Genomic DNA, 27,113 nt, shown 5'->3' with positions numbered 1-27,113 from the left:
TAGATGTGGTGCTGAGGGACATGGTTTAGTGGCTGCCTGGCGGTGCTGGGTTAAGGGCTGGACTCCATGATCTCAAAGATCTCTTCCAACCAAACCCATTCTGTGATTTTCTTTTCCAGCTGCTCTTGAAACCCTTCCCTCATGCACCTGATCCTCCCCCCAAGCAGCCTCCTGCCAGCACCCCGCTTTCGGTCCCTGCCTCCCCGGGGTGACCCCACCTCCGATCCCTTTAGCTCCACGCGGGGCGGCGCGCTGCCCTCTGCTGCCCGCCCCGGGGTGTGGCCACGGCGCGCTTCGGCCCCGCCCCAGCCCAGCCCTGGCCCCGCCCCGCGTGGAACCCCGCCCCCTGGCGGGGCGCTGGGGCGGCCCCGGCCGCGCAGCCCCGCGGCGGCTCGGCTCGGCTCGGCTCGCCCCGGCCGAGCATGGAGCAGTAGCAGCACGGCGCCCAGCCGCTCCGTCCCGCCGGCCATGGGTGCGGAGCGCAGAGCGGAGGCGGCGGCAGCAGCAGCACCCCGCGGTGCTTGCGCCTGTGGCGGCGGCGGCAGCTGGCGGCTCTTCCTCGGCTTCTTTGCGCTGTCGCTGGCGCTGCACGTCCTGACGCTGGGCTGTTACCTGGAGCTGCGCTCCGAACTCCGCCGCGACCGAGGCCCGCAGCCCGCGGCATCCCCGCGGCGGGACGGGACGGCGGCGGCAGCTCCGGGCTCCCCGGTCACCGGTCGCCCGCAGCGCCCCGCCGAGGGCGGGGACCGCCGCCAGCAGGTGGGTCCCGGGCTTGGGAAGTGGGGGGGGTCGCGGCCGGGCGGGACCGCACTTGTCACGGAGCCCCACGTCCCTTTCCCCCTGTCCTGCAGTCCCCCGTCTCCATTCTTCCGACCAACTTCTTGATTACCCCAAATGTGTGTTTATTGAGGAGTAAAAAGGAGGCTAAAGCCCCCGGGCGGCGCTGGCGGGGGTTAAATTTGAAGAGAACTCAGTATTCTTGGCTGGGAAGCGGAAGGGGGAGCCGGTGCTGCGGGGGGCTCCGAAGGCCGCCTGCGCTCCACCTGCTGCCTGTCGTGACAGCACCGCCATGTCGGCCCCGCTGCCGACAGCCCCGGGGGGCGGTGAGCGCGGTACCGGCGGAAGGAGGCGGCCGGAGCCGGGGGGTCTGCTCCCCTGGGAGGGGGGCAGGCTGCAGCCGGTGAGCTCTGCGCAGCTCGGCTCTGAATCCCACCTCGGTGAGCGCTGCAAATCCTCAGCCCTGCACACCCTACGCTTGCCTCTGCCGTCTTGGGGTGTTCCGGATTATTTGGATGTTTTTATCCCCCTTTGCCGTGGGTTGCAGCAGCCTTTTGAGATGTGCCCCCCCCCCCTCCCCCAGCACCTCCATAGTCTGACCTGTCCAAGACCAGGTTGGTTTCACGCTCCAGTTGTCCTCACTGGTGCGTCCAGCCCCTGCGAGCGATGGTGCCCGGGGCGGGGGGGCTTGCTTGTCCCGAGAGCCTCTGGGAGAGCAGGAGCGTTGCTGGGGCCTCCGCTCCCAAACTTAGCTCATTTTTTCCAGGCACGAAACCTCGCTTGCAAGCAGGACAAGCTGAAGGAAGGAGTTTCCTCCCTTTAGAGCCTCACGAGCCGATGGCCCGCTCCCCGAAAGTGCCGGGTGGCTTAGGCAGGGGGCAGCTGAGACACAAAGCCCTGCCCTCGCAGTCCGTGCTTTGCTGGTTATCAATGCACGGACAAAAATAGCTTTGATAAAGCTGCGAGTTTGGAAACTCTTCCCTCCTACTTGGCAGCCGGCAGCCGTTCTGCTCGCTGGCCTCGGCTGCTCCCGGGAAAGCCGGGCTCGCCCCTTCCAGGGGGTATTTCCAGCTTCCGACGATAAAACCCAAGAAAGCGTTGAAGGGGAGAGATCCCGGGACGTCCGGTCATCCCTTTTGTTTTGCCCCTCGGTGCTTAAGCGGTGTCAACATAGAGCTGGAGCGGCTTGATGCGGCGGTGGAATTCTTAGGTTGTCTTGTAATAGCATGCGGCTGAAGTTCCTTTCGTGTTATCGTGCTGGATCTGTTTAGTCTTTAGAGCTCTTCTTTCCAGCGCCTGTATAATGAAATACCAGGGTAAATAGTTGAGGCGTCCATAAATTACGGCGTTAGATAGTTTGTCTCTGGATGTGGACGAAGATCCAAGCGTCGCTCGCTGCAGCTGACATACTCCAGATAAGGTAACGCTAATTACTTCTTTATTTTACATCTGGCCCGTCGGGCATAAGATGAAAAATTCCTGTGGACATATTGAAGCAGTTGGTTGAGAGAAAGTTTCCCTGTGTTATGGGCACGCAAAGCCCTGGGAATTTCACCCCCTCCCCCCCCCCCCCCCGCCTCTTGCCCTGCAAGCAAGATGCAGCAGCCTGTTGAGTTGCTCCCCCCCCGCTCCAAGCACCTTCTAAGGCTAAACTGTGCAAGAGCAGGTTGGTTTCTGCCTCTTCTTTTCCCCACTGGTGTGTGGACCCCCTGGGTGGTTGCAGCAAAATGCTCCCGTTTGGAAACCTGTGACAACGTGTGGTTAATACTTGTGGTATTGTTGCTCCTTTTCTCCTGCAGTCTGTGCACAGCTCTAACCAGCCACCTTCCATGTCCTAGGGTGCTGTGAGTCTCTCCCTGCTGGGACTGAAGCAGTGAAATGAGTTGTTTGCAAAAAAGCATTCCTTAAAAGGTTGTTGATAACATAAATTTAGAGCCCTGAGTGTGTTCTGAGCACTTTTCCAGCCTGTAGAAGCCAAGCTGTGATTCTGGTGAGCCCAGAGTCTCTCTCATACCCTTGTGTCAGGAGACAGACACTGGCAGAAATTAGTAAATAGTTATTTCCAAGGATCTGATCGAGGAGATCCCTGTCCCAGGGACCTGGGATGCCTTTGGGGGACCCAGCATCCTGATGAGCACGCTGCCCCGAGCCCTCAAACAGTCATTTTGCTATGCAGAGTATTTGCAGTAGAGGCTGAGTAGCTGCTGCCTGTATTGTGATTCTACAAGCTGATTTGAAACAAGCACAAAATATTCCCCCTTCCTGAGCCCATTTTCTTTCTTTATTTTTTGTCCTTTTTTTTCCCCTTTTCCTGACCTGAGGCAGGAGAGAAAGGAGCAGGGGGAAGGATGGGGAGCGATGGTCAGCACCGAGAGCTTGGCAAGCAAATCTCTCCTGGCCGCTGGCCAGAAATGACCTCATGACAGGAGTGAGATTTGGCAGCTCGATAACCTCCACTTCCCTATCTCACAGGGTAGCTGAATATGTAACTCATTTGGGATACAAGGGCAATTTTTCATGGCAGAGGTTGAGGCATTGTAGTTCACATCTTTGTCCCAGAAGCCGCTGGGTGTTGCATCACCTCCTTGGCTTCCAGATGAAAACTTGGTTGAATGCCGCTTTTAATTCATTGACTCTTCCATTGCTGTCCCTTGGAGATGGGATGGAGGATCTGGGCTGAGGTGGCACATCTGCTGCTGTTCTGAAGTCCAAATAATCCCTTCAGGTGGCTGTGCTGTGGAGCACCAAAGTGGTTCTCTCAGTGTGTTCCTTAGGGGCTGCTTTGTTAATGGCTGTGCTTGCGGGGAACAGGCAGCAGGGAGCTGCGTGCCGCTCGTTAGGCTATCTTATCTTGAAACAAGATGGGGTCTGGTTGTCCAAAAATTCATTCCTGTAGTAGCTGAGCTTCATTTTAGTGCTGCTCCTTTGAGCAAGTCTATGTTGTGCCACATTTCTGCCAAACTCTGTTTCTTCCTGAGGTCCAGGCAAAGTGCGTCACCCTCGCGAGCATCCCAAGGTGGGCTTAGGAGCTGCCAGTGTCTGCCTCTTGGAGTCCTGTCGAGTATCCATCAGATCTGACTTGTCATGGAGGTGCTTGGGGCTGGCCAGGGGTGGCTGCAGCCAAGTCACCTGAAAGAGTGTGCTGAGCAGGAGATGGGTTACCAGCATTTACCTTCACCACCTCCAAAGGTGGTCGCTCCTTCTCTACTCCTGGTGTCTTCAGCGAGGGAGGAACCTGCTCCCATCAGCATTCCCAACAACATCATTGCTTTCCTGCTGGTTTTATTGATCTCACCTTGTCTAATCCCCACTAACTCTCCATTAACCTGTTTTCATTCCCTTTCCTACCTTACTCCTCTATCTCCTGGCACAGCAGCCAGGGTCCTCCTCTTCCAGCAGTCATCAGGCCCTTTTAATTCCTATCTAGCTCTAAAAGCTCATTTGATTAGGAAATTACAGGAATAAAGCTTTTGAGGGAAAGTAGTTGTGGGTAGAGTGAGGGGGTGCAGCTGAGGCTCTGCATGCTGCTTTTTGTGCTGTTTAATGAAAATCATAGAATCCTAGAGTGGTTTACATCTCCTCCAAGCCCTCTGCCATGGGGAGGGACACAAAAAACGCACAGCCAGGGGTGTTCTTCAAGACTGAAGCATTTGCTTTATTTGATGGGGAGAATAGAATACAATCATAGAATCAACAAGGTTGGAAAAGACCTCAAGGATCATCAAGTCCAACCTGTCACCCAAGACCTTGTGACTACTAGACCATGGCACCAAGTATCACGTCCAATCCCCTCTTGAACACCTTATTGATCCTATTGTAAGGGAGGCTGTGGATGTCTCCTCCTTGGGGGTCTTCAAGGCCAGGCTGGGAAAGGCCTTGAGCAGCTGAGTTGCATAGAGAGATGTCCCTGCCCGTGGCAGCGAGGTTGGAGTAGATGATCTCTGGGGTCACTTCCAACCTAAGCCATTCTATGGTTCTTGTCAGGATGCTGTGGCAGGGTGATTCTTGGTGCTTTATTTGGGGTGGTTTCACCCAGAGAAGACTTGTGGCACACTGGCCTCTGACTGTTGGTTGTACAAGACGGATGGACGTTGCGTTGTCACTCGCACTCAGCCTGTTGTCCACCCTGTGCCACTGAAGGGTTGTGACTGAAAAGAAGGACTTTGGGGCAGGTATTTTCTGCTGCCCTCAAAAGAATTGTGTGGTGTTTCTCATGATCATGTTGTCATTGTTTAAGTAGCTCTACACTGAAATGGTGCTTTGCAGGTTAGCCAGAGCACCTAGGCAGGATGTAGTGGAAAAGCAGAAGAGTTGTAGTGCTGTTGGAAGCTAGGACTGGCCTGGCCAGGCTCAGTCACAAGGTATCTCTTGGTTGACTAACAGGGCAAAACAATTTTAACTTCATTTCTTCTCAATTCCTGTTCCAGAGTGAAAAATGGCACTGAGGTGAGATTTACACCATGTGCTGTCAGTGGGCTCTAAAGGTGCTGTAGAGACTCCTCCCTCCCCCAGGAGCATCCTTTCAGCCCTTCCATGCGTGCTTACCCTGGTGCACGATGGAGCAGGCCTGAACTGAAACTGTGCTGAAAGCTTTGAGTGTCTTGCTGGAAACACTTCTGCAGTATTAGCCTCCTCTGAAGAGACTTGTGCAGGGCACAAACCTTTCAGTATGTGTTGAGGGCTCATGTTTTGGGATTTCATGACTTCTGACCTCAGGTGATGGAAACCCCGGGTGGGCACGGTGGAACAGAATCACAGCATGGCTTGGGTTGGAAGAGACCTTTAAATCTCATCTAATTCAACTCTCCTGCAGTGAGCATGGACATCTTCAACTAGAGGAGGTTGCTCAGAGCCCAGTCCAACCTCACCTGGAATGTTTCCAGGGATGGAGCATCTACCACCTCTCTAGGCAGCCAGAATGTAGATAGTGCTGGGTTGTGCTTCATGGTGGGGCTTCCCTCCAATTACAGTTTGGTGGTCTTGAGTCTAGCTGGAGGAAGCTCTTAGAGAGCAAAAAAGGGAGGTAACAGTTGCTATCTGACAAACATGTCAGGGCTCTGGTGACCTTCATCCCCATTTTAGTGATGCCCATCCCTTGATGGAGAGGATGGCATTCCTGAGACTGTGTGATGTTTAGGGTCTGTGCTGAGAAGAGAAGGTTGCCTGCTAACAACTAGAAGACACATTTCTGCTGCCATTCCTATGAATATTCTGTGCACAGTCTGCTAGGGATCCATCAGCTTTTCCTGTGAAAGAAGAAAATGGTGCAGAGCATCAGGAGAGTGGCAGGAGAATGACAGTGACTTTGTGATGTGAGCTTTGCCCCACGGGTCTGAGGCGCATCCGTGTGTAGGTTTAACTCTGGGTGTGTGGAGGAACCATCTCCTTTGGTAGCATGGGCAGTGCCCAGCTGGTGCCCCTCTTCCTGCCTTGGGCACCTTTGTGATCACTTTATGATGCTGTTTGGGTGTATTTCTCTCCTCCTTACACCAAGCAGGTGAGATGGAGACCTTGTTGTCTGCAGTGGGGTGTCACTGCACCTGCAAGGGCTGGAGCTCAGCAGCTCCCCTTTGGAAACAGGGAAACTCAGGCAGAGAACTTACTGCAGCTCTGGGATCCCCAGGTGGAAGTCAGCTGCAGGTATGTCTCATGAGGGATGGTGGTGAGGGTAGCAAAGATGTAAAATAAAGAACAATCTGACATCTAAGAGAGAATTAGATGGAAGCTAAGAAATGCTTTGTCTCTGAGCTTGTGAGCATATCAGCTGTATTAGCTATCCAGAGAGTGTGTGGGGACAAGCATGGAATTAATTGAGGGTCTGGAGAACAGGTCTAGGGTCTGGAGGACAGGTTTTATGAGGAGCAGCTGGGGGAACTGGGGTCATTTAGCCTGGAGAAAAGGAGGCTAAGAGGAGACCACCTGTCTCTCTACAAGTACCTAAAAGGAGGTTGGAGCCAGGTGGAAGTTGGTTTCTTATCCCTAGTAACGAAAGACAGAATGAGAGGAAATGGTCTCAAGTTGCAGCAGGGGAGGTTTAGGTTGGGTGTTAGAAGAAACTTCTTCACTGAAAGCGTTCTCAAGCACTGAAACAGGCTCCCCGGGGAGGTGGTTGGATCACTCTTTTCTGGAGATATTTAAAAGAGGCAGAGATGTGGTGCTGAGGGACATGGGTTTGAGTTAGAGAATGGTTGGGCTTAATGATATTGAAGGCCTTTTCCAACCACAATGCTTCTATGGTTCTAATCCAGCAATGGCCAGGCTAGGGAGGAGGACAGGCTTCAGCAGACTGCTATCATAGAATCACAGAGTTGTTAGGGTTGGAAGAGACCTCAAGGACCATCCAGCTCCAACCCCCCTGCTATGGGCAGGGACACCTCACACTGCAGCAGGTTGCCCACAGCCACATCCAGCCTGGCCTTCAAATCCTCCAGGGGTGAGACTTCCACCACCTCCCTGGGCAACCTGTGCTGGAAGCAGAAAGGCAGGAATAACGTGAGAAGGACTCACCAGGAGGGGGTCAGCGGCAGCGTCCTGCCCGTGCTGGGAGGAGCGGGAGCAGAGCGAAGAGCTCAGCAGCGTGCACAGAGCACGTGTGGTAGAGCATTGAGTGAGTCAGTGTCTGAAGGGACGAGCTGAGGACCTGTGTCTTTAGCCCAAGGAGGGTGGGCTGTGGGACAACGTGACCACGGTGCTTCCTTCCTCTCCAGGCACTTCCGAGCGCTGCCTCGTCTTCCCCTTCCGGAGCGGCGCTTGCCGCTCGATTCTCTCTCTTCCCTGCTCGTTCCATAAACACTGCCACTCGGTGCAAGGACTCAGGGATTTATTTTGTTATCAGCAGTTATGGAATTCCTTGATGGAGGAGGTGGTTGTTGCCAAGGCTTTTGACCCCTCACGTGACCGAAGCTGCGGGGCTTTTCCGCTGTTCTCCCTTGGCCAGTGCTCCAAGGCCCTGTCCCTAAGGACACTCGGTGGCATTCCAGAGTTATCTTCCATTTGCACCTCAAGAGTACACGGTGCTGTTTCAGACCAATATTATTCTAACCTCCTAACATTGTTTTCCTTACCACATAACGCCATAAATCTTTCCTGCTCTCTCCCTCCACGTGTAGTATCTTGTAGTGCTAATTAAACCGCGCGCTCCCCTAATTTCGCTCCCCCACTAATCCAGTGTATTTTCCTTGACTGGAAGCCAAACCCTGAGAGCTTCAGAGCACGCAGAGCTGCCATTCCCAGCCTCATTACATGCTAATGACTCGATATTTTAATACCTTTCAACACTTTTTAGAGGATGTTATTTCTGGAGGTGTCTGGCTGCCGAAGGTAGCTTGCGCGCGAGCGGCTGAGGGGGTGTGCCGGCGCGTGAAGCACCGAGGGAGCTCCGTGTGGGTGCGCTCCGTGCGGCGAGTGTGCGGCTGAGGAGGTGTAATCTGTCAGAGTTCATTGTGCAGCTTCAGAGGGAGACTGGGGGCACGATTGTAAAATGCTTAAGTGCCTTTATAGGGGAGGGAAATAAAAGCTCTTGCCTCAGCTTTGACACGGGGCAGTCATAAGAGCCCCCTGGTTAGACCCTTGGGACTGTGCTGGTTTTTTCTGCTGCTGGTGCTGATGCCAGTGGGGCCTGAGCGCTGCTCTAACCAGAATAATTACTCGCAGATGGGTGGATATTAAACCAAGCTCTTGCCATAAGCCCGAATAAAATTCTGTTGTAAGTGCAAAGTACTAAATATGCAAGAGTGCATTGATGGGATGCCAGGGCTGTAATGCCTTCCAAATGTCCGTGCCAGCGGCCAGGTCCCGCTGCAGCTGCACCTCTGCCTGATCTCTGGAGTCTCCACATCTCGGGAGAGCCTCAAGAGTGGCTCTGGAGCAGGAGGAGCAGCCCGGCGACTAGAAATGATCCCTCAGCCTGCAGGTGATTTTGTGCCGTGTGGCGTGCTTCCTGTTTGAGTGTGGGGAGGGGGCACACCAGCTGGAGCCCTCCTTAATCCTGTTCATTCAGAGACCTAAATGGGTGGAGAAAAGTGTGGGATGCCAGCAGCAGGCTCGCATTGCTTGGCCTTGCGGCAGTGGGCAGCGTGTGGCACAGGGAGGAACTGGCTTTGCGGCAGCGGGCAGTGTGTGGCACAGGGAGGAACTGGCTTTGCAGCAGTGGGCAGCGTGTGGCACAGGGAGGAACTGGCTTTGCAGCAGTGGGCAGCGTGTGGCACAGGGAGGAACTGGCTTTGCGGCAGCGGGCAGTGTGTGGCACAGGGAGGAACTGGCTTTGCGGCAGTGGGCAGTGTGTGGCACAGGGAGGAACTGGCTTTGCAGCAGTGGGCAGTGTGTGGCACAGGGAGGAACTGGCTTTGCGGCAGCGGGCAGTGTGTGGCACAGGGAGGAACTGGCTTTGCGGCAGCGGGCAGTGTGTGGCACAGGGAGGAACTGGCTTTGCAGCAGTGGGCAGCGTGTGGCACAGGGAGGAACTGGCTTTGCAGCAGTGGGCAGTGTGTGGCACAGGGAGGAACTGGCTTTGCAGCAGTGGGCAGTGTGTGGCACAGGGAGGAACTGGCTTTGCGGCAGTGGGCAGTGTGTGGCACAGGGAGGAACTGGCTTTGCAGCAGTGGGCAGTGTGTGGCACAGGGAGGAACTGGCTTTGCGGCAGCGGGCAGTGTGTGGCACAGGGAGGAACTGGCTTTGCGGCAGCGGGCAGTGTGTGGCACAGGGAGGAACTGGCTTTGCAGCAGTGGGCAGCGTGTGGCACAGGGAGGAACTGGCTTTGCAGCAGTGGGCAGTGTGTGGCACAGGGAGGAACTGGCTTTGCGGCAGCGGGCAGCGTGTAGCACGGGGAGGAACTGGCTTTGTGGCAGCGGGCAGTGTGTGGCACAGGGAGGAACTGGCTTTGCAGCAGTGGGCAGCACGGGGAGGAACTGGCTTTGCAGCAGTGGGCAGTGTGTGGCACAGGGAGGAACTGGCTTTGCAGCAGTGGGCAGTGTGTGGCACAGGGAGGAACTGGCTTTGCAGCAGTGGGCAGCACGGGGAGGAACTGGCTTTGCAGCAGTGGGCAGTGTGTGGCACAGGGAGGAACTGGCTTTGCAGCAGTGGGCAGCGTGTAGCACGGGGAGGAACTGGCTTTGCGGCAGCGGGCAGTGTGTGGCACAGGGAGGAACTGGCTTTGCAGCAGTGGGCAGCGTGTGGCACAGGGAGGAACTGGCTTTGCAGCAGTGGGCAGCGTGTGGCACAAGGAGGAACTGGCTTTGCGGCAGTGGGCAGTGTGTGGCACAGGGAGGAACTGGCTTTGCAGCAGTGGGCAGTGTGTGGCACAGGGAGGAACTGGCTTTGCAGCAGTGGGCAGCACTGGAAGGAACTGGCTTTGCAGCAGTGGGCAGTGTGTGGCACAGGGAGGAACTGGCTTTGCAGCAGTGGGCAGTGTGTGGCACAGGGAGGAACTGGCTTTGCAGCAGTGGGCAGCACTGGAAGGAACTGGCTTTGCAGCAGTGGGCAGTGTGTGGCACAGGGAGGAACTGGCTTTGCGGCAGTGGGCAGCGTGTAGCACGGGGAGGAACTGGCTTTGCGGCAGCGGGCAGTGTGTGGCACAGGGAGGAACTGGCTTTGCAGCAGTGGGCAGTGTGTGGCACAGGGAGGAACTGGCTTTGCAGCAGTGGGCAGTGTGTGGCACAGGGAGGAACTGGCTTTGCAGCAGTGGGCAGTGTGTGGCACAGGGAGGAATGGCACAGGGAGGAACTGGCTTTGCGGCAGTGGGCAGCGCGTGACGGGATGCTGTGGTGGGCACTGTTGCATGGCATTGCTTGGCAGGGTTTTGCATGGAATGGCATGGGTTTGCCCTGCATGGCTTTGCAGCAGTGAGCACTGCAGTGCACGGGGCTGTGCTGCAGGGTTTGCGCAGCATTGAGTGGTTTGCAGCAGTGGGCACCATGTGGCATGATGCTGTGGTGGATCTCATGTTAAATGGTATGGCATGGCTCCACCAGAGCAGGTGTTGCATGGCATGGGGTGGCATTGCTTGGCTTTAACGTGGTGCTGCAGCAGGTGCTGCATGGCACAGTGAGGGGCTGTGATGCACAGGGTCGTGGTGGCTCTGTGTCGTGTGGCTTTGCAGCAGGACTTTGGCGCTCTGGCTGGTAGCTGCTGGGTCTAGGTTGGACCCTGCGTGGGCTAAGTGTGGGCCAGCACTGAACTGCCAGACAGCCACAGACATGGCAAGTGTGGGTTTGGGAGATCAGTCCCTCCTTGTCCCTGCTGGTTTCATCTCCTTTACAACAGACACAATGTCCCAGTGGCAGCCTCTTGGTGACAAAGCCGAGTTAAATACCCTGTCCCCAGGGCAGTGTCACAGCCCTGTCCCTCCTGTGCTGCCTTTGTCTGGCCCCTTTAATCCCTCTTTGCAATTTTCTTCACCTCTGTGTTTCAGATCTCTCCTGAGGCACATAACAAGGGGAAGGGGGAAGATGGTAGAGAGTTTAAGCTAGCCCTTTAGTTGCATCCACCTCGAAGCATGGAACAGGTCTAGAATTGCAATCTCTATGTGGGCTGAGGAGCTGCTGTGTTGTGGTCTTCTCCATAACCGTGGCAGCTCTGGCTCCATGCTGGGACCACCATAATGCTTCTGGTCCTGCTCTGGATGTCTTGCAGCTTTTCTGGTTGTCCCATGATGGTTGAGCTGGGTGCTGCTTCTCCCTCAATAACTTTGTCATGATTCTGACCCAGCTTTGCTGTTGTCTTACCCTTTGCCTGTTCCATGTTTTTAATGACTTCAATGTTGGCATTCCTTCTCAAGGAGCATTTCCTTCTTCCTCAGCCCTTTGCTGCTGCACCAGCACCAGGAGGTGGCCAGGTGCTCCCTTTGGAAGAGATCTCCTGTCCTCCAGAATAAGGCTTCCCTTGGCCTTTGGTTTTTTGGTTGTTTCATTTTAATTGATGGAGATAATCTTTTCAGCAGGATGTGAACCTGCTGGAGCAGAGCCAGGGGAGGCCACAGAAAGGATGAGAGGGCTGAGGCCAGGCTGAGAGAGTTGGGGTTGTTCAGCCTGGAGAAGAGAAGGCTCCAGGAAGACCTTCTTGTGGTGCTTAAAGTGGCCTGTAAGAAAGATGGGGACAGACTTTTCAGCAGGGCCTGTTGTGACAGGACAAGAGCTGGTGATTTTAAAGAGGGAGATTTAGACTAGATAGAAGAAATTGATGGCACTGAGGGTTGCCCAGAGAGGTGGTAGATGCCCCATCCCTGGAAACATTCCAGGGCAGGTTGGACAACCTCTTCTGGTTGCAGGTGGACTGCATGACATTTGAGGACCTGTTCCAACCACAGTCAGTCTATGATTCCATGTTCTCCATCTCCATTGCAGTCAGCATTTCTGCAAGGAGGTTTTTCTTGATGGAAGAAAACCCCACTAAGGGCTTGCAAAAGGAGAGGAGATGACACCAAAGCTTCTGACTGCAGCACTGCCTTAGGCTCCCTGGGATAGGACAAGGAGCAATGGCTGTGAGCTGCAGCACAGGAGGTTCCACCTCAACACAAAGGGACACTTCTTTACTGTAAGGGTCACAGAGCACTGGAGCAGGCTGCCCAGAGAGGTTGTGAAGTCTCCTTCTCTGCAGACTTTCAAGGCCTGTCTGGTTGTGTTCCTCTGTGCCCTGAGCTAGATTGTATGGCCCTGCTCTGGCAGGGGGGTTGGACTTGATGATCTCTTTGGGTCCCTTCCAACCCCTGACACCCTGTGGTCCCTTGCTGTGGCAAGAAGGTATTTAGGATGTATTTGCTACAGATGCTCCTCTGACCCCACTCCTGCTCCCTCCCAGCTTGACCCAGTTAAGAGGGGGCTGCTTAGGGCAGGTAAAACAATGTCGTGTGTCCAGATACACAGCAAGAAACCACAGATTTAGTGTCCCTTGGCCAGCAGAGAGCAAAAATGTCTTTGTCTCCTTCCTTTGATTTTCCTGTGCATGGAGCTGCAGCAGCTCTTCCCAGTTCCCAGGGAGGCTTGGGGCTGTGGACACACGTGGGGCAGATGCTGATGGTCTGAACAGACGTCGCGTGAGCCTTTCAGGCTTCTCTGCCTGCTGGGCTCAGCAAAATTCCTCCAGGAAATAATTTGGGAGCAATTATTTCCTTCAACCTGGCAAATAAGTCATCTTGCTGCTGATAACCTTAACTAGCACTTGGTTTTGTGTTTTCCCATGGGGGTAGGGAAATGGAATGAAGCGTTTAAAGCCGATTGGAACTGGAACTGTTGCTGACACTGAGGGAAATTGGCAGTTCAGCCTCAGAAATGAGACTTTCATGGTTCTTTGTCAGTGTAGTTGCAGAGTGATGCTGTTTCACCCAGAGTCACAGAATCACAGGATTGTTTTGGTTGGAGGAGGCCTTTCAGATCATCGACTCCAAACACTAACCCAGCACTGCCAGCTCACTGCTAAACCATGGCCCTCAGCACCACATCTCCATGGCTTTTAAACCCTGTCAGGGTGGAGACTCCACCACTGCCCTGAGCAGCCTGTTCCAGGGCTTGACAACCCTTTTTGGGGAAGAAATTGTTCCTCATGCCCAACCTAAACCTCCCCTGGTGCCATTTCCTCTTGTCTGGTTGCTTGTTCCTTGAGGGGAGAGGCTGAACCCCACCTGGTTCCAACCTCCTTTCAGGGAGCTGTAGGGAGCAATGAGGTCTCCCCTCAGCCTCCTTTTCTCCAGACTAACCAACCTCAGCTGCTTCTCACAAGACTTGAGGGATTTGCTGGACCTGCAAATCTGATGAGGTGTATCCAGAGATGAAAAACACACAAAGGGCTGGGTGCTAACTGCAGCTGTTAATACCTTTTTAGTGAGAATGAGGTAAACTTGTAGGTTGGCTGCCTCTGAGTTATGGGTGGGCTTGTTGGTGCTTGCTGGATTTGGGGGTTAGCCCTTGCTGGGAAGCCTGGGATCCTGGCTGAGGGGTCCTGGGGTGAGGGGAAGCCCAGCTTGTGTCTGGAGTAAATTAAAAGAGGTTTTGTCCTTCAGAGTTGGAAAGGAGACTTTTCTGTGTGCTGGGAAATGTAAAGTGTGAAAGTGTTGTAATGTTTAAAGGATTCATGGGTCATCCTTTTAGCCACATCTTTAGTGTTGGCCTGGAGTCTTCATCTGTCACAGAGTGGCTCAGGTTAGAAGGAAGGTTAGAGATCATCTGCTCCAACCCCTCCCTGCCATGGGCAGGGACACCTCTCAACTAGACTCAGCTGCTCAAGGCCTTATCCAGCCTGGCCTTGCACACCCCCAGGGAGGAGGCTTCCACAACCTTCCTGGGCAGCCTATTCCAGAGTCTCACCACCCTCATACTGAAGAGCCTCTTCCCAAGATCCATGCCAAACCTACTCTCCCTCAGCTTCAAACCCCATTCCTCCTTGCCCTGTCTCCAGACACCCCCATGAAAAGTTCCTCTCCAGCCTTCCTGTAAGGATCCCTTCAGGTATTGGAAGGCAGCTCTAAGGTCCCCTCAGTCTTCTTTGCTGTAGGCTGAGCAACTTGCTGTTGAAAGGAGTTGTTTGGACTCCTTTGGCTGAACTCTCTCCAGTAGTTTCCTGTCTCTCTTGAACTGGGGAACCCAGGACTCCAGCTGTGCCCTCACTAGGCTTAGAGTGTAGGGGTAGGAGAACATCCCTCAACCTGCTGGTCACCTTCTTCATGGTGCACCCAAGAATCAAGCTTTCTGAGAATCAAAAAGCCCAAGCCCCAAATCAAGCACCACAGAGCTCTAGACTCTGTCCTACATTTCCAACAGCCTGGATTTGCCAAGGAAATCTAGATACAGCTGATTGCTCTCAGCTCTTTGCTCCCTAGGCTGCCAGGTGGATTTTTCTCTTGCTTTTGAGGATAACCTTAGCTGGAAAGAAGCTCTGTGAAGGACCTGGGAGTGCTAGTGGACTAAGAATTCCCCAAGAGGCAGTAATGTGTTCTTGTGGCCAAGGAAGACATTGGTGTCCTAAGATGCATTAAGTCAGCAGGTTGTGGGAGGTTGTCCTCCCCCTCTTCTCTGCCCTAATGAGGCCACATCTGGAGTGCTGTGTCCAATTTTGGGCTCCCCAGGTCGAGAGACAGGGAACTACTGGAGAGGGTACAGTGAAGGCTACAAAGCTGCTGAGGGGCCTGGAGCATCTCTGAGGAGGAAAGGCTGAGAGACCTGGGACTGTTCAGCCTGGAGAAGAGCAGCCTGAAAGGGGATCTGCTCAATCCTGATCAATAGCTAAAGGACAAGGGTCAAAAGGATGTGGCCAGACTGTTGTCAGTGGTGCCCAGTGACAGGACAAGAGATAATGGGCACAAATGATAGAGGATGGGGGTGGTTGGGGCAGTTAAACTTTCAGTCAGGTCCCAGTGAAGCTGGCTTCAAGCTCCTTGTCTGGATCAGGTACTGAAGCAGTTAACTATCCCTGCTGATGTACAAGAGCAATGCCAGGTATCTTGCAGGGGGGATCCACATTTGCTCTCTGAAATCTGGCAAGCAGCAATCATTTTTCTGTCGTGAGCAGCAATCACACCCCGAGGGGATGGCTGACAGGGAAGGTCCCCCTGACATGTTTACCCAGGGATTTTGTTATCCTTGAGAGTGCTCTCTCAAAGAGCCCAAACCCCAGGAACAATAGCCACACACACAAAAAAAGAAACCACCCAAAAAAACCCCAAACCACTGCAGGGTTTGTGAGCAGATGCAGTGTCAAGATAGCAAATGATTTCTGCTCTTTGTTTGACTACTTGGCATTTAGTGGTTCATTAGAGTGAAGCCAGCTAGAGTTAGATAGTTCATAATGCTTTAAAAGCTCTAGAATTGAAAGGTTTGGGCTGATGGGTTTGGGTTGTTCAGGGAGGTGGTTGGGGCCCTATCCCTGGAGATACACAAGGTGAGGCTTAACAGGGCTCTGGGCAGCCTGATCAAGTTGAGGATGCCCCTGTTGACTGCATGGGGGTTGGACTAGATGCCCTTTGGAGGTCATTTCCAGCCCAAACCATTCGTGATTCTGTGTTAAGTTCACAGGGCTGGTAGAGGGCACGCAAAGCAGCAGCTTAGAAACAACCAGGAGTAAACCCTGGGTTTGGGCAGTGAAAGTTTGGGGTTGGAGAGGACAGAGGGACAGAGCTTGTGCAGCAGGATGTATGCTGTGGGTGCTGTAGGGATGGCACCCAAAGAGCCAACTTTCATTGAATGACAGAATTGGTTAGGTTGGAAAAGGCCTCTAAGATCATGAAGTCCAACCCAGCAGTGCCAGGTCACCACTGGACCATGCTCTTCAATCCCTCCAGGGATGGGGACTCCAGTGCTGGGTGAGCAGACTGTTCCAGGGCTTGACAAGCCTTTGAGGGATTAAATTGTTCCTAATATCCAATTCTTCCCATCCCAGCTGGACTTCATGGCATTGCCTTGCCCTGGAGCTGGTCTTGAATGCTGCTTGCAGGAGGTGGGCCACCATGCCATGTGTTCACCTGCCACCCTGTCTGTCCTGGGCCTTCTGCTTGGTTGGAGCATGAAGCCAGACTGCGTTTGTATGACATAGGGACACTCTGCTCTGAAAAGTCAGTAATTCTGTTTATAAAGTGGTAGTGATAATTCTGATCCTGGCTTTCAGTATTCATGGGCACGATGCAGGAGGACACTGACGTTGAAGTTGGTCCAAAGAGCATCCAGGATGCTCTGACATCGTTGGCGTGCGTGATCCCGAGCCCTCGGACATCGTGAGCTCGGGCTGGGAGGGTGGTTGTGCAAGGGAGGGTGTAAGAAACATGAGCCTGGAGCTGTGACTCCTTGCAGGAAAGCTCTGCAGTGGGGAAGCTTTGGTTTAGTTGGGGTTGCTTCCACGGCTGTCTTCTAGCTGCAGGGCAGATGACAGTGTCAACATCAAATGCTGACAACGTGAAATGTGCCTCACATCTGCAGGGCTGAGCTGGAGTTATTGCTTCTCCTCTTCTTCCTTTGCTTTTTCTTTTTGGTCTTGTCCCACAATGGACCTAGATTAAATGGCCCTGCCAGTCAGGAGGTTGGTTGTGAGGGAAAAGCACAGATAAGTTGTGCTTCTGGGAACAGCTTGGCAGAGAAGAGATGGAGTGAGCTGGACAGCCCCATGGGTTGCTTCTTGGGTTGTGCTGTGGGCTCTGGTGTGAGCGTGTCAGGCTGATGGCTGCTTCCAGGGTCACAACACTTTGGGGCAGTTTCTGGGGGTTGTTTCCTGGCTTTGTGTTGGATTTTTTTTAGGCCAGCGCTCTGGGTTTGAATATCTTGGATTTCTATGGGGAAATTTTATGGTGCTTACCAGAGGTTTAGGGACTGAAGAGGTTGTCCATGATGTTAGTCCCATGCAGCAGCTGCTGTGGTAGCTTTTAGGTTGGTTACTATAGCTGGGCTGGTTGTGCTTACAGCCTTCACACTTTAAGATGAGGGATTTAGGAAGAGCTGCTGTAGGAAGCTGTGTTGATGGAGGTTTACTGAAAGCTACTGAAGATGTGTTTGACACCTTGAGTTGCAGGAAGGATGAACAGGCTCACAGAGTGCTCAGTTTCAACTTTAGGTGCAGTAAGTTGTGCAGACTTGATGAACCAGGGGTCGGTTTGAGATGAGTTTGGGCTCTTCAGCTACAAAACGTTTTCTCCATCACGATCTACCAGGATTGTTGTCCACAGGGAAGAGAGATGTGTCAAGGGGTGGTGGGGCTCAACTAAAAGAGGGAAGATACAGACTAGACACAGAAAAGACATTTTTTTTACGCTGAGGGTGGTGAGACACTGGCCCAGGTTGCCCAGACAGGTGTTAGATGCTCCATCCCTGGAACCATTCCAGGCCAGGTTGTTAGAGGCTCTGAGCAACCTGCTCTACTTGACAATGTCCCTGCTCAGTGCAGGGGGGTTGGGCTAGATGATCTTTAAAGGTTTTTGTCTAATTCAAACCATTTTATGACCTCAAATGTTTCCAGGGATGAGGCATTTACCAGCTCTTTGGGCAACCTGGATCAGGGTCTCACCACCATCAGCATAAAAAACTCTTCCTTCCATCTAGTCTAAATTTCCCTCTTTTCATTTGAAACCATCACCCCTTGTCCTGTCACGACAGGCCCTGCTCAGAAGTCCCATCTTTCTTGCAGGCCCCTTCAAGCACTGAAAAGCCACTATCAGCTCTCCCTGAAGCCTTCTCCAGGCTGAGCAACCTCAACCTCTCCAAGCCTTGCCCACTTTTGTGGGTGCTTTTCCCTCTGGATGGACAGCGTGGTGCTACCTGCTGCTCCTCTGGCCAGCCTGGGTCTGTTCTGCAGCAAGAAAGGACTGACTTGAAAGTTTTGGAGCTCTGTCAGATTTCAGAGCTGTTTCTGTCAGGCTGGAGGCAGCAGAGGGTGTTGCAGGCAGCTCTGTAGGTCCTCAGTTCGGTCTGTGGGTGCAGGATGTTGACAGCTCTGCGCAGCACCCGGCGTTGGGGGCTCGTGTCTGGACGGCGCGGGCTGTGTCGTGCTGTGGGTTCCCAACACCAAATGGCTTTCAGGCCTGTAAAGCTGTCACTCAAATCTGTGATGGCTGGGAGGAACAGCTCCTGCTTCAAGGGCTGGAGAGAGGCAGGAGAGTGCACGTGCAGATTGTATGTCTGTGGTAGGACTTCCCTTCTGCTGCTCTTCTTCTGTTCATTGCTTTCTCCAACACCCTGATGACTTTCAGCTTTTGGTTCACCCTCAGGCTACAGACAGCCCTCCACAGATCACAGAATCACACTGTGCTTTGGGTTGGAAAGGACCTTTAAAGCTCATCTGGTCCAAATCCTCTGCACTGAGCAGTGACATCTTCAACCAGAGCAGGTTGCTCAGAGCTCTGTTCAACCTGACCTGGAATGGTTGCAGCCGTGGAGCATCTCGCATCTCCCTGGGCAACCTGGGCCAGTGTCTCACTACCCTCAGTGTCAAACCTTTCTTCCTCATATCTAGTCTGAATTTCCCCTTTTTTAGTTTAAAATCTATTTCCACATAAATGAAGCAGAACTCTGGGCAGCTGTCATGCACACCTGGGTGCTCCTGTGTTCTGCCAATAAATTGTTGCATTTAAAGGTTGCTTCTGAAATATTTGCTGAGGAATTACTTTGGAAAGCTGAAAAATATCCTTCTAAGACTTGGGCTTCTTCTATGGTCAGGTATGAATTAAAGCTGTGTGAAAATACAACACTGGGACAGGCTGCCCAGGGAGGTCTGGAGTCTCCTTCTCTTGAGAGATTCCAAACCTACCTAGACATGATCCTGGGCAACCTGCTGTGAGTGACCCTGCTTTAGCAGAGAGGTTGGACTAGGTGATCTCCAGAGGTCCCTTCCACCTCTTGGGATCCCATTTGTGCCCACTGCCCCCTGTGCTGTTGCTGGGCACCACTGACAAGAGTCTGGCCCTATCCTCTTGCCCTCTGCCCTTTAGCTATTGGTCAGCATGGAGAAGATGTCCTCTCAGGCTGCTCTTCTCCAGATCCAGCAGCCCCAGGTCTCTCAGTCTCTTCTTGTCAGAGAGATGCTGCAGTCCACTCAGCATCCTTGTAGCTTCTGCTGGACTCCCTCCAGTAGTTCCTTGTCTCTCTTGAACTGGGGAGCGCAGAACTGGAACTAGTACCCCAGATGTGGCCTCAATAGAGCAGAGGGGAAGGAGAACCTCCCTTGACCTGCTGGTCACACTCTTCTTAATGCACCTCAGGAGATTGTTTGCCTTCTTGATCCCAAGAGTCTGTTTCTGCCTCATAGTGAACCTGTCCAGCAGTGTTCTCAGGTCCTCCTCCATGGAGCTGCTTATCACCCTGGGGTTCTGGTTTCATGTGAAAGGCTGAATGCATTGGGTTCTCCTGGCATTCCATGCTTCTGTTTTGACCTCTTTGAGAATTAGCAGCTGGAGTGGTTTGAGAACATAAATTATTGTCCTAGTTCTGAAGAGCTGCCATAACAGGTGATTTCTGGCTGCTGAGGTGACTGTACATCTGCTGTTACCGAGCCATCAAGCTCCTCAGCTGGATGTGCAAGAAAGCTGCTTGTCATCAGGCTAATGAAAATCATATCATCATGGAATGATTTGGCTTGGAAGGGACCTTTAGAGCTCATCTAGTCCAAACCCCTTGCAGAGAGCAGGGACATTTTCAACTACAGCAGGTTGCTCAGAGCCCTATCCAACCTCACCTGGAATGTTTCCAGGGGTGGGGCATCTACCACTTCCCTGGGCAACCTGGGGCCAGCCTCTCGCCAGCCCCGATCTTTCCAGGGATGGGGCCAAAGCACCAAGATTCCCTTTCATGCTTTGTGGTCAAAGTGCTGCCTATTGGAATAAAAAGGGGAGGGAGGTTCATGGCATCCACCACCTCCAGACCAGAAGGATCCCTTGCACGCTGTCGTCTTTCCCGGGGGTGTCTGACACATGCTGGTGTGATTAAAAACTCCCGGGCTCCTCTGAATGTGTGTAAGATCATCAAACATATATATGGGTAGGTTTTTTTTAATAGATCTGTTTGTAACTGGTGCCTGAGGTTAGCTGAGGTGATGGTGGAAGATGCTGGGGCTGATGCAGCAAGCCCTGCATGCTGCCGAGGTAGGGCTTCCAGTAGGAGAATGCCCTGTGCAGAGCGTGCCTGTGCCCGCAGCCATTACGCTTCATCATCTCGCTGTCTGTATCGACTTAGGCCTGAAAGCTTGCAGTAATTTGGAGCAGCATTTGAATTGTGAGTGGTAGTGCTGATGCTGAGCTTGTCTTTTAATGCTGAGCTGCGAGTCTTTGAGGTTTGGATGAAAAAAAACTTCAAGGAAACCACAAAAAAGACGTTGGGAGCATAACTGAGCAGGTGGAACAAATTTGTTAAAGCTGTTATTGGGCAAACAGCAACTTGCTTTTAAGAAATAAATCAATCTGCAGCTCCAGAGTTTCATAATGAGGAGTGGGATAGGAAGGTCTAAAAATACCCACAAATGAGAAGCTAAGGCTCAGGAGGAACAGATCCAAACGAGAATAGAACATTGCCCATTGTGGTGACAATAAGGATTTTAAAGTTCATTGAGCTCCTCGCTGCGATGCAGATGGGACTTGGGGAGCCACAGCATATTTCCCTTGGCTAAGTCCAGTTGTTGGTTTTTTTGTTGTTGGGTTTGGGGTTTTTCTTTTATTATGATTATTATTATTATTATTTTATTTGCATAATAACTTATTAAATGTATTGCCAGTAGCTGGAGGAGCCCCCGGTCAGGGTTGGGAAACCACGATGAGTTCATACTGCTCTGCCTGGTGGGACAATGTGCTTGGTGGAGAATCGGGAGGGAGGAGTCTCTAGCAGCTAATGCAAGTGATTATGTGCTTGAAGTGGCAGGGAAAAAATAGCTTTAACCCCTGCTTTGGGGTGGAGATGACTTCTCTTCATCTTGGCTCTTCTCCCCAAGGGCCCTTTCAAGGGTCTTTGTCCTTCAGATGCCTTTGTCCCCTCCCTGTCCCCCAGCCTGTGGCATCAGCTGCAGAAGCTTACTTTAATTCAGCAAAGGAGTTTATCCTGGTGGGAAACGTCTGTGGGCACCTGGGCTGTCAGGATATAGACCTCACCACTGTGGTCCTCCTTCTGCTGCTCCTCTTCATTTCCCCTTTGGGCAGCAGAGCCACCTCCGCTTCCATGTTTCTTGGAAAGCTGTTCCATAGCCTCATCCCTCTCAGCAGGGTCTTCCTAGCATTAGTCCAGAGTTTTCCTTGCTCAGCTGAGCCCGAGAGCAATGTCACACCCAACTTGGCGTGTCTTGGACGTTGCCATCGGCTTTCCTCCTTATCTCTCTTGGCTCTTTGCTGTTTGCTGAGGGCTTCTCTGCACGGAGGGTTTCTGGCCAGCGCCGTGTCAGAGTAGCTGTTCTGGAATAACTGAATCCACATGGACAGCTGCTGCTCAGAGGGGAGTAGGTAACTGCAGCCATAAAGCTTTTGGGAGCACGGGGCAGCTGGTGCATGGCAGCCACTCCGTCCTGGAGCTTTCCTTATGGCACTTAACATGAGAAAAATATGCCCCAAAATGCCAAAGTCTGGTCAATGGAGAGAATCAAGGAGTTGTGGAGTTATAAATGAGCTGGGCTGTCTTTCACAGAAACATTTAGGTTGGAAGAGAACTTTAACATCAAGTCCAACTGTTAACCCAGTGCTGCCAGGTCATCCCTAAAGCATGTCCCTCAGCACCACATCTGCATGGCTTTGAAACCCCTCCAGGCATGGTGACTCCACCACTGCCCTGGGTATTGCAGTGCACTGGAGCAGCAAAGATTGCTCAGGGATGGAGACCCTCGCACATAACCACAAGCTGACCTGGAGGTAAGAGTGGCATTGTGCGTGCTGGCATGGCTTTCACACCGTGGCTTCTTGGCTTGGGATTGGAGAAGGTTTAGCCAAAACTAGTTGTGGTGTGACAGGGAAGGTGGCAGTTTTAGTTGGATAACAAATGCCCCTGTCATAGTCACAGAATGGTGGAGGTTGGAAGGAACCTCCGGAGATCATCTAGGCCAATCCCATTGCTAAAGCATCTTCTGCAGCAGGTTGGGATGCCCTTGCGGTGCCTGAATCAGGTAGCCCAGAGAGGTGGTAGATGTCCCATCCCTGGATACATTCCAGGTCAGGTTAGACAGGGCTCTGAGCAGCCTGAATAGTTGAAGATGTCCCTACTCACTTCAGGGGAGTGGGACTAGATGACCTTTAAAGATCCCTTCCAACTCAAACCACTCCATAAACCGGCCAGGGCTGCCGTTGTGCTTTGCCGCTGGAGCCAAGGGCTGTCGCCGAGCCCGGGAGCGCTGGGGATGCTTTTGCATGGCTGGGATTCCCTGATGGCATTGCAACACGACTTTCTGCCCCAAACCTCATGGCAAACTGCAAGGATTTCTTTTCTTCACTGGCTGGGCTTTGGAAAGCCAACTCGTCACCGTCATCAAGCCGGTTATTAATGTGCTGGGCTCTGGAAGGCTCCGCGGCGCTTCGAAGCTCCTCCCGATGCTTTAATGAAGGGCTGGGGCTCTGCTTTCGGGGCTCGTGGAGCAATTGTGCTGACTCCTCCTGATGCTGCTGGAAGCCCTGCTCGCCTTCGGGCCCCGTGGTTTGCCAGCTCTTTTATGTGATGCTGGGGCCGTGAGGGAGCATCTTCGCTCCAGCCACGAGGAGCTGCACAATGGCAACGGGTTGAGCCCGAGGCAGGGGAGGACCCCGCTGGCCGGCAGCCGCTGTGGGCTTAGAGCCAAGAGGGCAGAGAGCTGGCACCCATGGGTGCTGCTTGGAGTTGTGGAGGCTCTTGGGAGGGACCAGGGAGTCTCTCCAGCCACGCTGTTGGCAATTTATTTATTATTTTTTTTGAGGGCCAAGGGTTTTTTTCATGGAGGCTTTGTGTTGCTGCTTTGAAGCTGGGGTCTGAAAGTGTTGTAATGAGGTTTTATGATGTATTCTGGCCAGGCCTTGGTTATTTTGTGTGTGGATTTATTGTATAATGAATTGGAGTGATTTTGAAATGCTTTGTGCAACCCTTTTTCTCTTTTTTTTCTCTCCCCCCCCCCCCTTTTTATTTCTTTCTGGACAGGGGCATTGTATTTTTTTGTTGTTGTTGTGGATGGGGATGTGTGAGCTTTTTTGTGAAACTTTATTTAGCTTTTAGCAAGAATAATCTTTATTCAACAAATAGCCCAAATAAATCTGTAATTGAAGAAATATGTGCCAACTTTCAAGCACAGCAACAAACAATGACATGAAACAAGGAAGCTTTGGAACAATATACGACTTTAAACATAGGATTAAGGAGAAAATAAAATACAAACCCACCCCCAAACCAGCCCAAAACCCCTAACAAAGCAGAGTTTGGGCTCTAGGATTGAAATAAAATCAAACCCCCAAGCCCATCCCAACCCCCCCAAACAAAGCAGGAGTTGGGCTAAGTGCAGGGAGAGATGGAACCTGCCAAGTTTGAGGAAGCAGAGGAAGAAGCTGGGTGCCCTATGGGGCTTGCTTGGGGGTGCCTGTCTGGGTTTGGGGGGGGGGGGGCAATGGATGGCATCCCCACCCCCAGACAGACCCAGGCTGGGGTTCAGAGGAGCCAGCGGTGTCAGCTCACGCCGGGCTGCAGGACGTGACTGGGCTGCGGGAGTGCTGGTAGCCGAGGGGCGATGTGGAAACCAGCAGGGCCTCCAGCAGAGCCGCCTGGCTCCGGGGCCGCGCCGGGCAGCGTTGCGTGTATGTCCCTGGCCTTTCTCAGCCGCCCTCCCCGGGCGCCCCCTGCCCCCCCCAGCTCGTCACGGGGGCATCTCCAGCACGCTTGGCATCTCCAGTGAGGAACAAGGGGCAAGGGATGCCTCGGTGTGCTTTGCATCTTTGTCGCCTTCCAGGATCGGAAGGGAGCCTACAGGAAAGCCGGGGAGGGACTTCGGAGGGTGTCGGGGAGTGATAGGACTCCACAGGAGCACTGCGTCCACTTCTGGAGCCCCTGCTACAAGAAAGATCTGGAGGTGCTGGAAGGTGTCTGGAGAAGGGCCATGAGGATGGGCAGAGGGCTGGAGCTGCTCTCCTGTGAGGGTAGGCTGAGTTGGGGTTGTTCAGTCTGGAGAAGGGAAGGCTCTGAGGAGACCTAATTGTGGCCTTCCAGGATCTGAAGGGAATCTACCAGAAAGCTGGGGAGGGTCTTTTGAGGGTGCCAGGGAGGGGTAGGGCTGGGGAAGATAGATCCAAGCTAGAGGAGGGGAGATTTAGATTAGACATCAGGAAGCAGCTCCTTATCATGAGGGTTGTGAGACACTGGAACAAGTTGCTCAAAGAAGTGGTAGAAGCCTCATCCCTGGAAGTTTTTGCAGCCAGGCTGGATGTGGTTCTGGACAGCCTGCTGTAGTGTGAGGTGTCCCTGCCCATGGCAGGGGGGTTGGAACTAAGTAATCCTTGAGGTCCCTTCCAACCCTCACAATGCTGTGATTCTGTGGTTCTATTTTGGGGCTCCCTGCAGGCAGTTGAGTGTCTTTGGTCTCTGTGATGCTGCATCTTGTGTTCACAGGGCTTGTGCTAGCTGCAGATTTGTGCAGGTCAGTGCTCAGTCTGGGTTGTGATGTTCACATCCACCTACTCATCCAGCTCATTGTTTACCACCTGTACTACCATTAAATTCATCTTTCATTCCTATCCAAGCTCCAGGAAGGGCCAAGGCAGCAGAACATTCCCATACCCAGACTTGATGACTGCTGCAGCCTGGTCTGGAAATGGAACCCTTCATCTTCATCCCTACTCGAGCAGTGAGAACCTTTCCCAGGACACCCTGTGCAGTTCTGAGGTAGTTCCATTGTGAATGATGAAAGGGCAGCACTGTGTGCATGTGCCATGTACATTGCTCTGTACAGGAGGGACATGGACCTGTTGGAGTGGGGCTAGAGGAGGCCACAAAAATGATCCAAGGGCTGGAGCCCTCTGCTGTAAAGACAGGCTGAGAGAGTTGGGGTTGTTCAGCCTGGAGAAGACGACAGGGAGAGCTTCTTGTGGCCTTTCAGTACTTAAAGAGCCCTGTTAAGAAAGCTGAGGACAGACTTTTTAGCAGGACCTGCTGTGACAGGAGAAGGGTGATGGTTTGAAACAGAAAGAGGGAGACTTAGGCTGGGTAAGAGGACATTGTTTACACTGTGGTGAAACACTGTCCCAGCTTGCCCAGAGGGGTGGTAGATGCCCCATCCTAGGAACCATTCCTGGTTAGGTTGTTTGGGGCTCTTGAGCAAGCTGATCTAGTTGCAGATATCCCTACCTCTTAGCTCAGTGCTGGGAGTTTGGACTAGATGAGCTTTGAAGATCTCTTCCCACCCAAACCATTCCTTGATTCTTCTTTCCTGCGCTGCAGTACAAGGTGCAGTGCTCAAGTGGCCTAGTCCTCCCCTCTGCATGTCTCAATGTGACTCTGCTGCTGAGAATTCCATGCCTTGTCTGCTTCCATCCATCTCTGAAGTTACCATGACCTGAGTTTTGGGGGCATTCACTCCTTTGTAAGTAAAAAGACATCTGGGCATTGAAACACAGGCAGGGAGCGGAACGCTGCCATCGGGATCCAGTTTCTGCCCTGGCAGTGGTAGGGTCATCCCACTCCTGGGGACAGGTTTCTGAGAGCTCCACTGAGCTCTGCAGCTTCAGACCTGTCACCTGCAAAGCCTAGGGCTTTCACAGGTCTCCTAGCCCTGCTTTATCCAGCAGTGATGACTGAGGAAGGGGTGCAAGCCCTCTGTGCCTCTCAACTCCAGGGTGCCAAAGTCCAAGCCTGCACATAATGATGGCACTGCCAGAGCAGGGCTTGCACAGCAGCTGCAGGGAAGTTTGCACCATCTTGGCTGCTGTACTCTGGTGTCCGCCTTGAAAGGGCTTAGACTGAGGGTAGGAAGCCAACATTGTTCATGACACCTAGGAAGAGGCAACCATGTAGTGTTTTCTGTGCTGTTTTCTAGGGCTTTTATGAAGCTGCATCCTCCAGCTCTGCAGAATTTTGCTCCTCCGTGAAATCTCCTTTTACTTGTTTAAACAACTTTATCAGGAGTAAATATTTACAGCTGATTCTGGATTGCCCAGAGTTCTGCCTCAGCTCTGCAGTAAGAGAAGGCAGTATTCCATTTCTCATCTGTGGAACATACACTGGTTTGGAAAAAAAACCCAGCTTAGTTTGCAGCCTGCTCAGTGACTTTGAGTCCTTTTTTTTTCTTTAGGGCTGCCTCAGCATTTTTCACTTCACTTTTGTCCTCAAAGGAGGACAGAGTCACCTCACTGGTTGTTTCCATCTTCATCTGACTCCCCTGGATTTCTCTCCTTGTTCCAACACCTTCACTGGGTTATGCTTTTCTCTCTCCCAGCCAGTAATTATCCTGAGGTATGGAAGGAGGCTTTTAATGAGGGTGCTCGCTGTGACCTCTACCATCACAGAATCCCAGCATCGTGGAGGTGATTTTTTACAGGAGGTAGAAAGGATGTCTGGAGGTCATCCAGTCCAACCTCCCTGCTAAAGCAGGGTCACCCACAGCAGTTTGCTCAGAAGGGCAAACCAGGTGGGTTTGGAATCTCTCCAGAGGAGACTCCACAACCCCTCTGGGTGACCTGATCCAGACTCCAGAAATCCTCACAGGAAAGAATTTCCTTCTCATGTTCAGATGGAATCTGCTGGATTCCAGTTTGTGCCCATTGTCCCTTTTACTGTTGCTGGAAACCACTAGAAAGAGTCTGGTCCCATGCTCTTCCCTCCTACTCTTTAAATATTGATCATTATTGATCAGGTCCCCCATCATGCTGCTCTTCTCCAGGGCTCTCAGCCTTTCCTCCTCACAGAGATGCTTCAGGCCCCTCAGCATCTTCACAGCCTCCACTGGACTCTCTCCAGTAG

At 52.8% G+C, this 27,113-nt stretch overlaps 1 protein-coding gene across 2 annotated transcripts in view; it reads left to right on the top strand.

Moving 5' to 3' along the window:
• The first annotated feature begins 345 nt into the window (after nucleotides 1-345).
• The window catches only part of EDA (ectodysplasin A), an 88,790-nt gene continuing 62,022 nt past the window's right edge, over nucleotides 346-27,113 (top strand). The window contains exon 1 of one of the 2 annotated variants that reach the window (XM_054169723.1): nucleotides 346-759. In XM_054169723.1, the coding sequence (XP_054025698.1) occupies nucleotides 469-759 (291 nt within the window). In that variant the 5' untranslated portion in view covers nucleotides 346-468. The remainder of the gene's footprint in view (nucleotides 760-27,113) is intronic. The other variant, XM_054169722.1, reaches the window with a different exon arrangement.

The sequence above is a fragment of the Dryobates pubescens genome, chromosome 18 (assembly GCF_014839835.1).
Source record: "Dryobates pubescens isolate bDryPub1 chromosome 18, bDryPub1.pri, whole genome shotgun sequence".
Taxonomy (NCBI): Eukaryota; Metazoa; Chordata; class Aves; order Piciformes; family Picidae; genus Dryobates; species Dryobates pubescens.
Note: the sequence above shows the minus strand (reverse complement) of the source record. Positions and strands in the feature narration are given on the sequence as shown.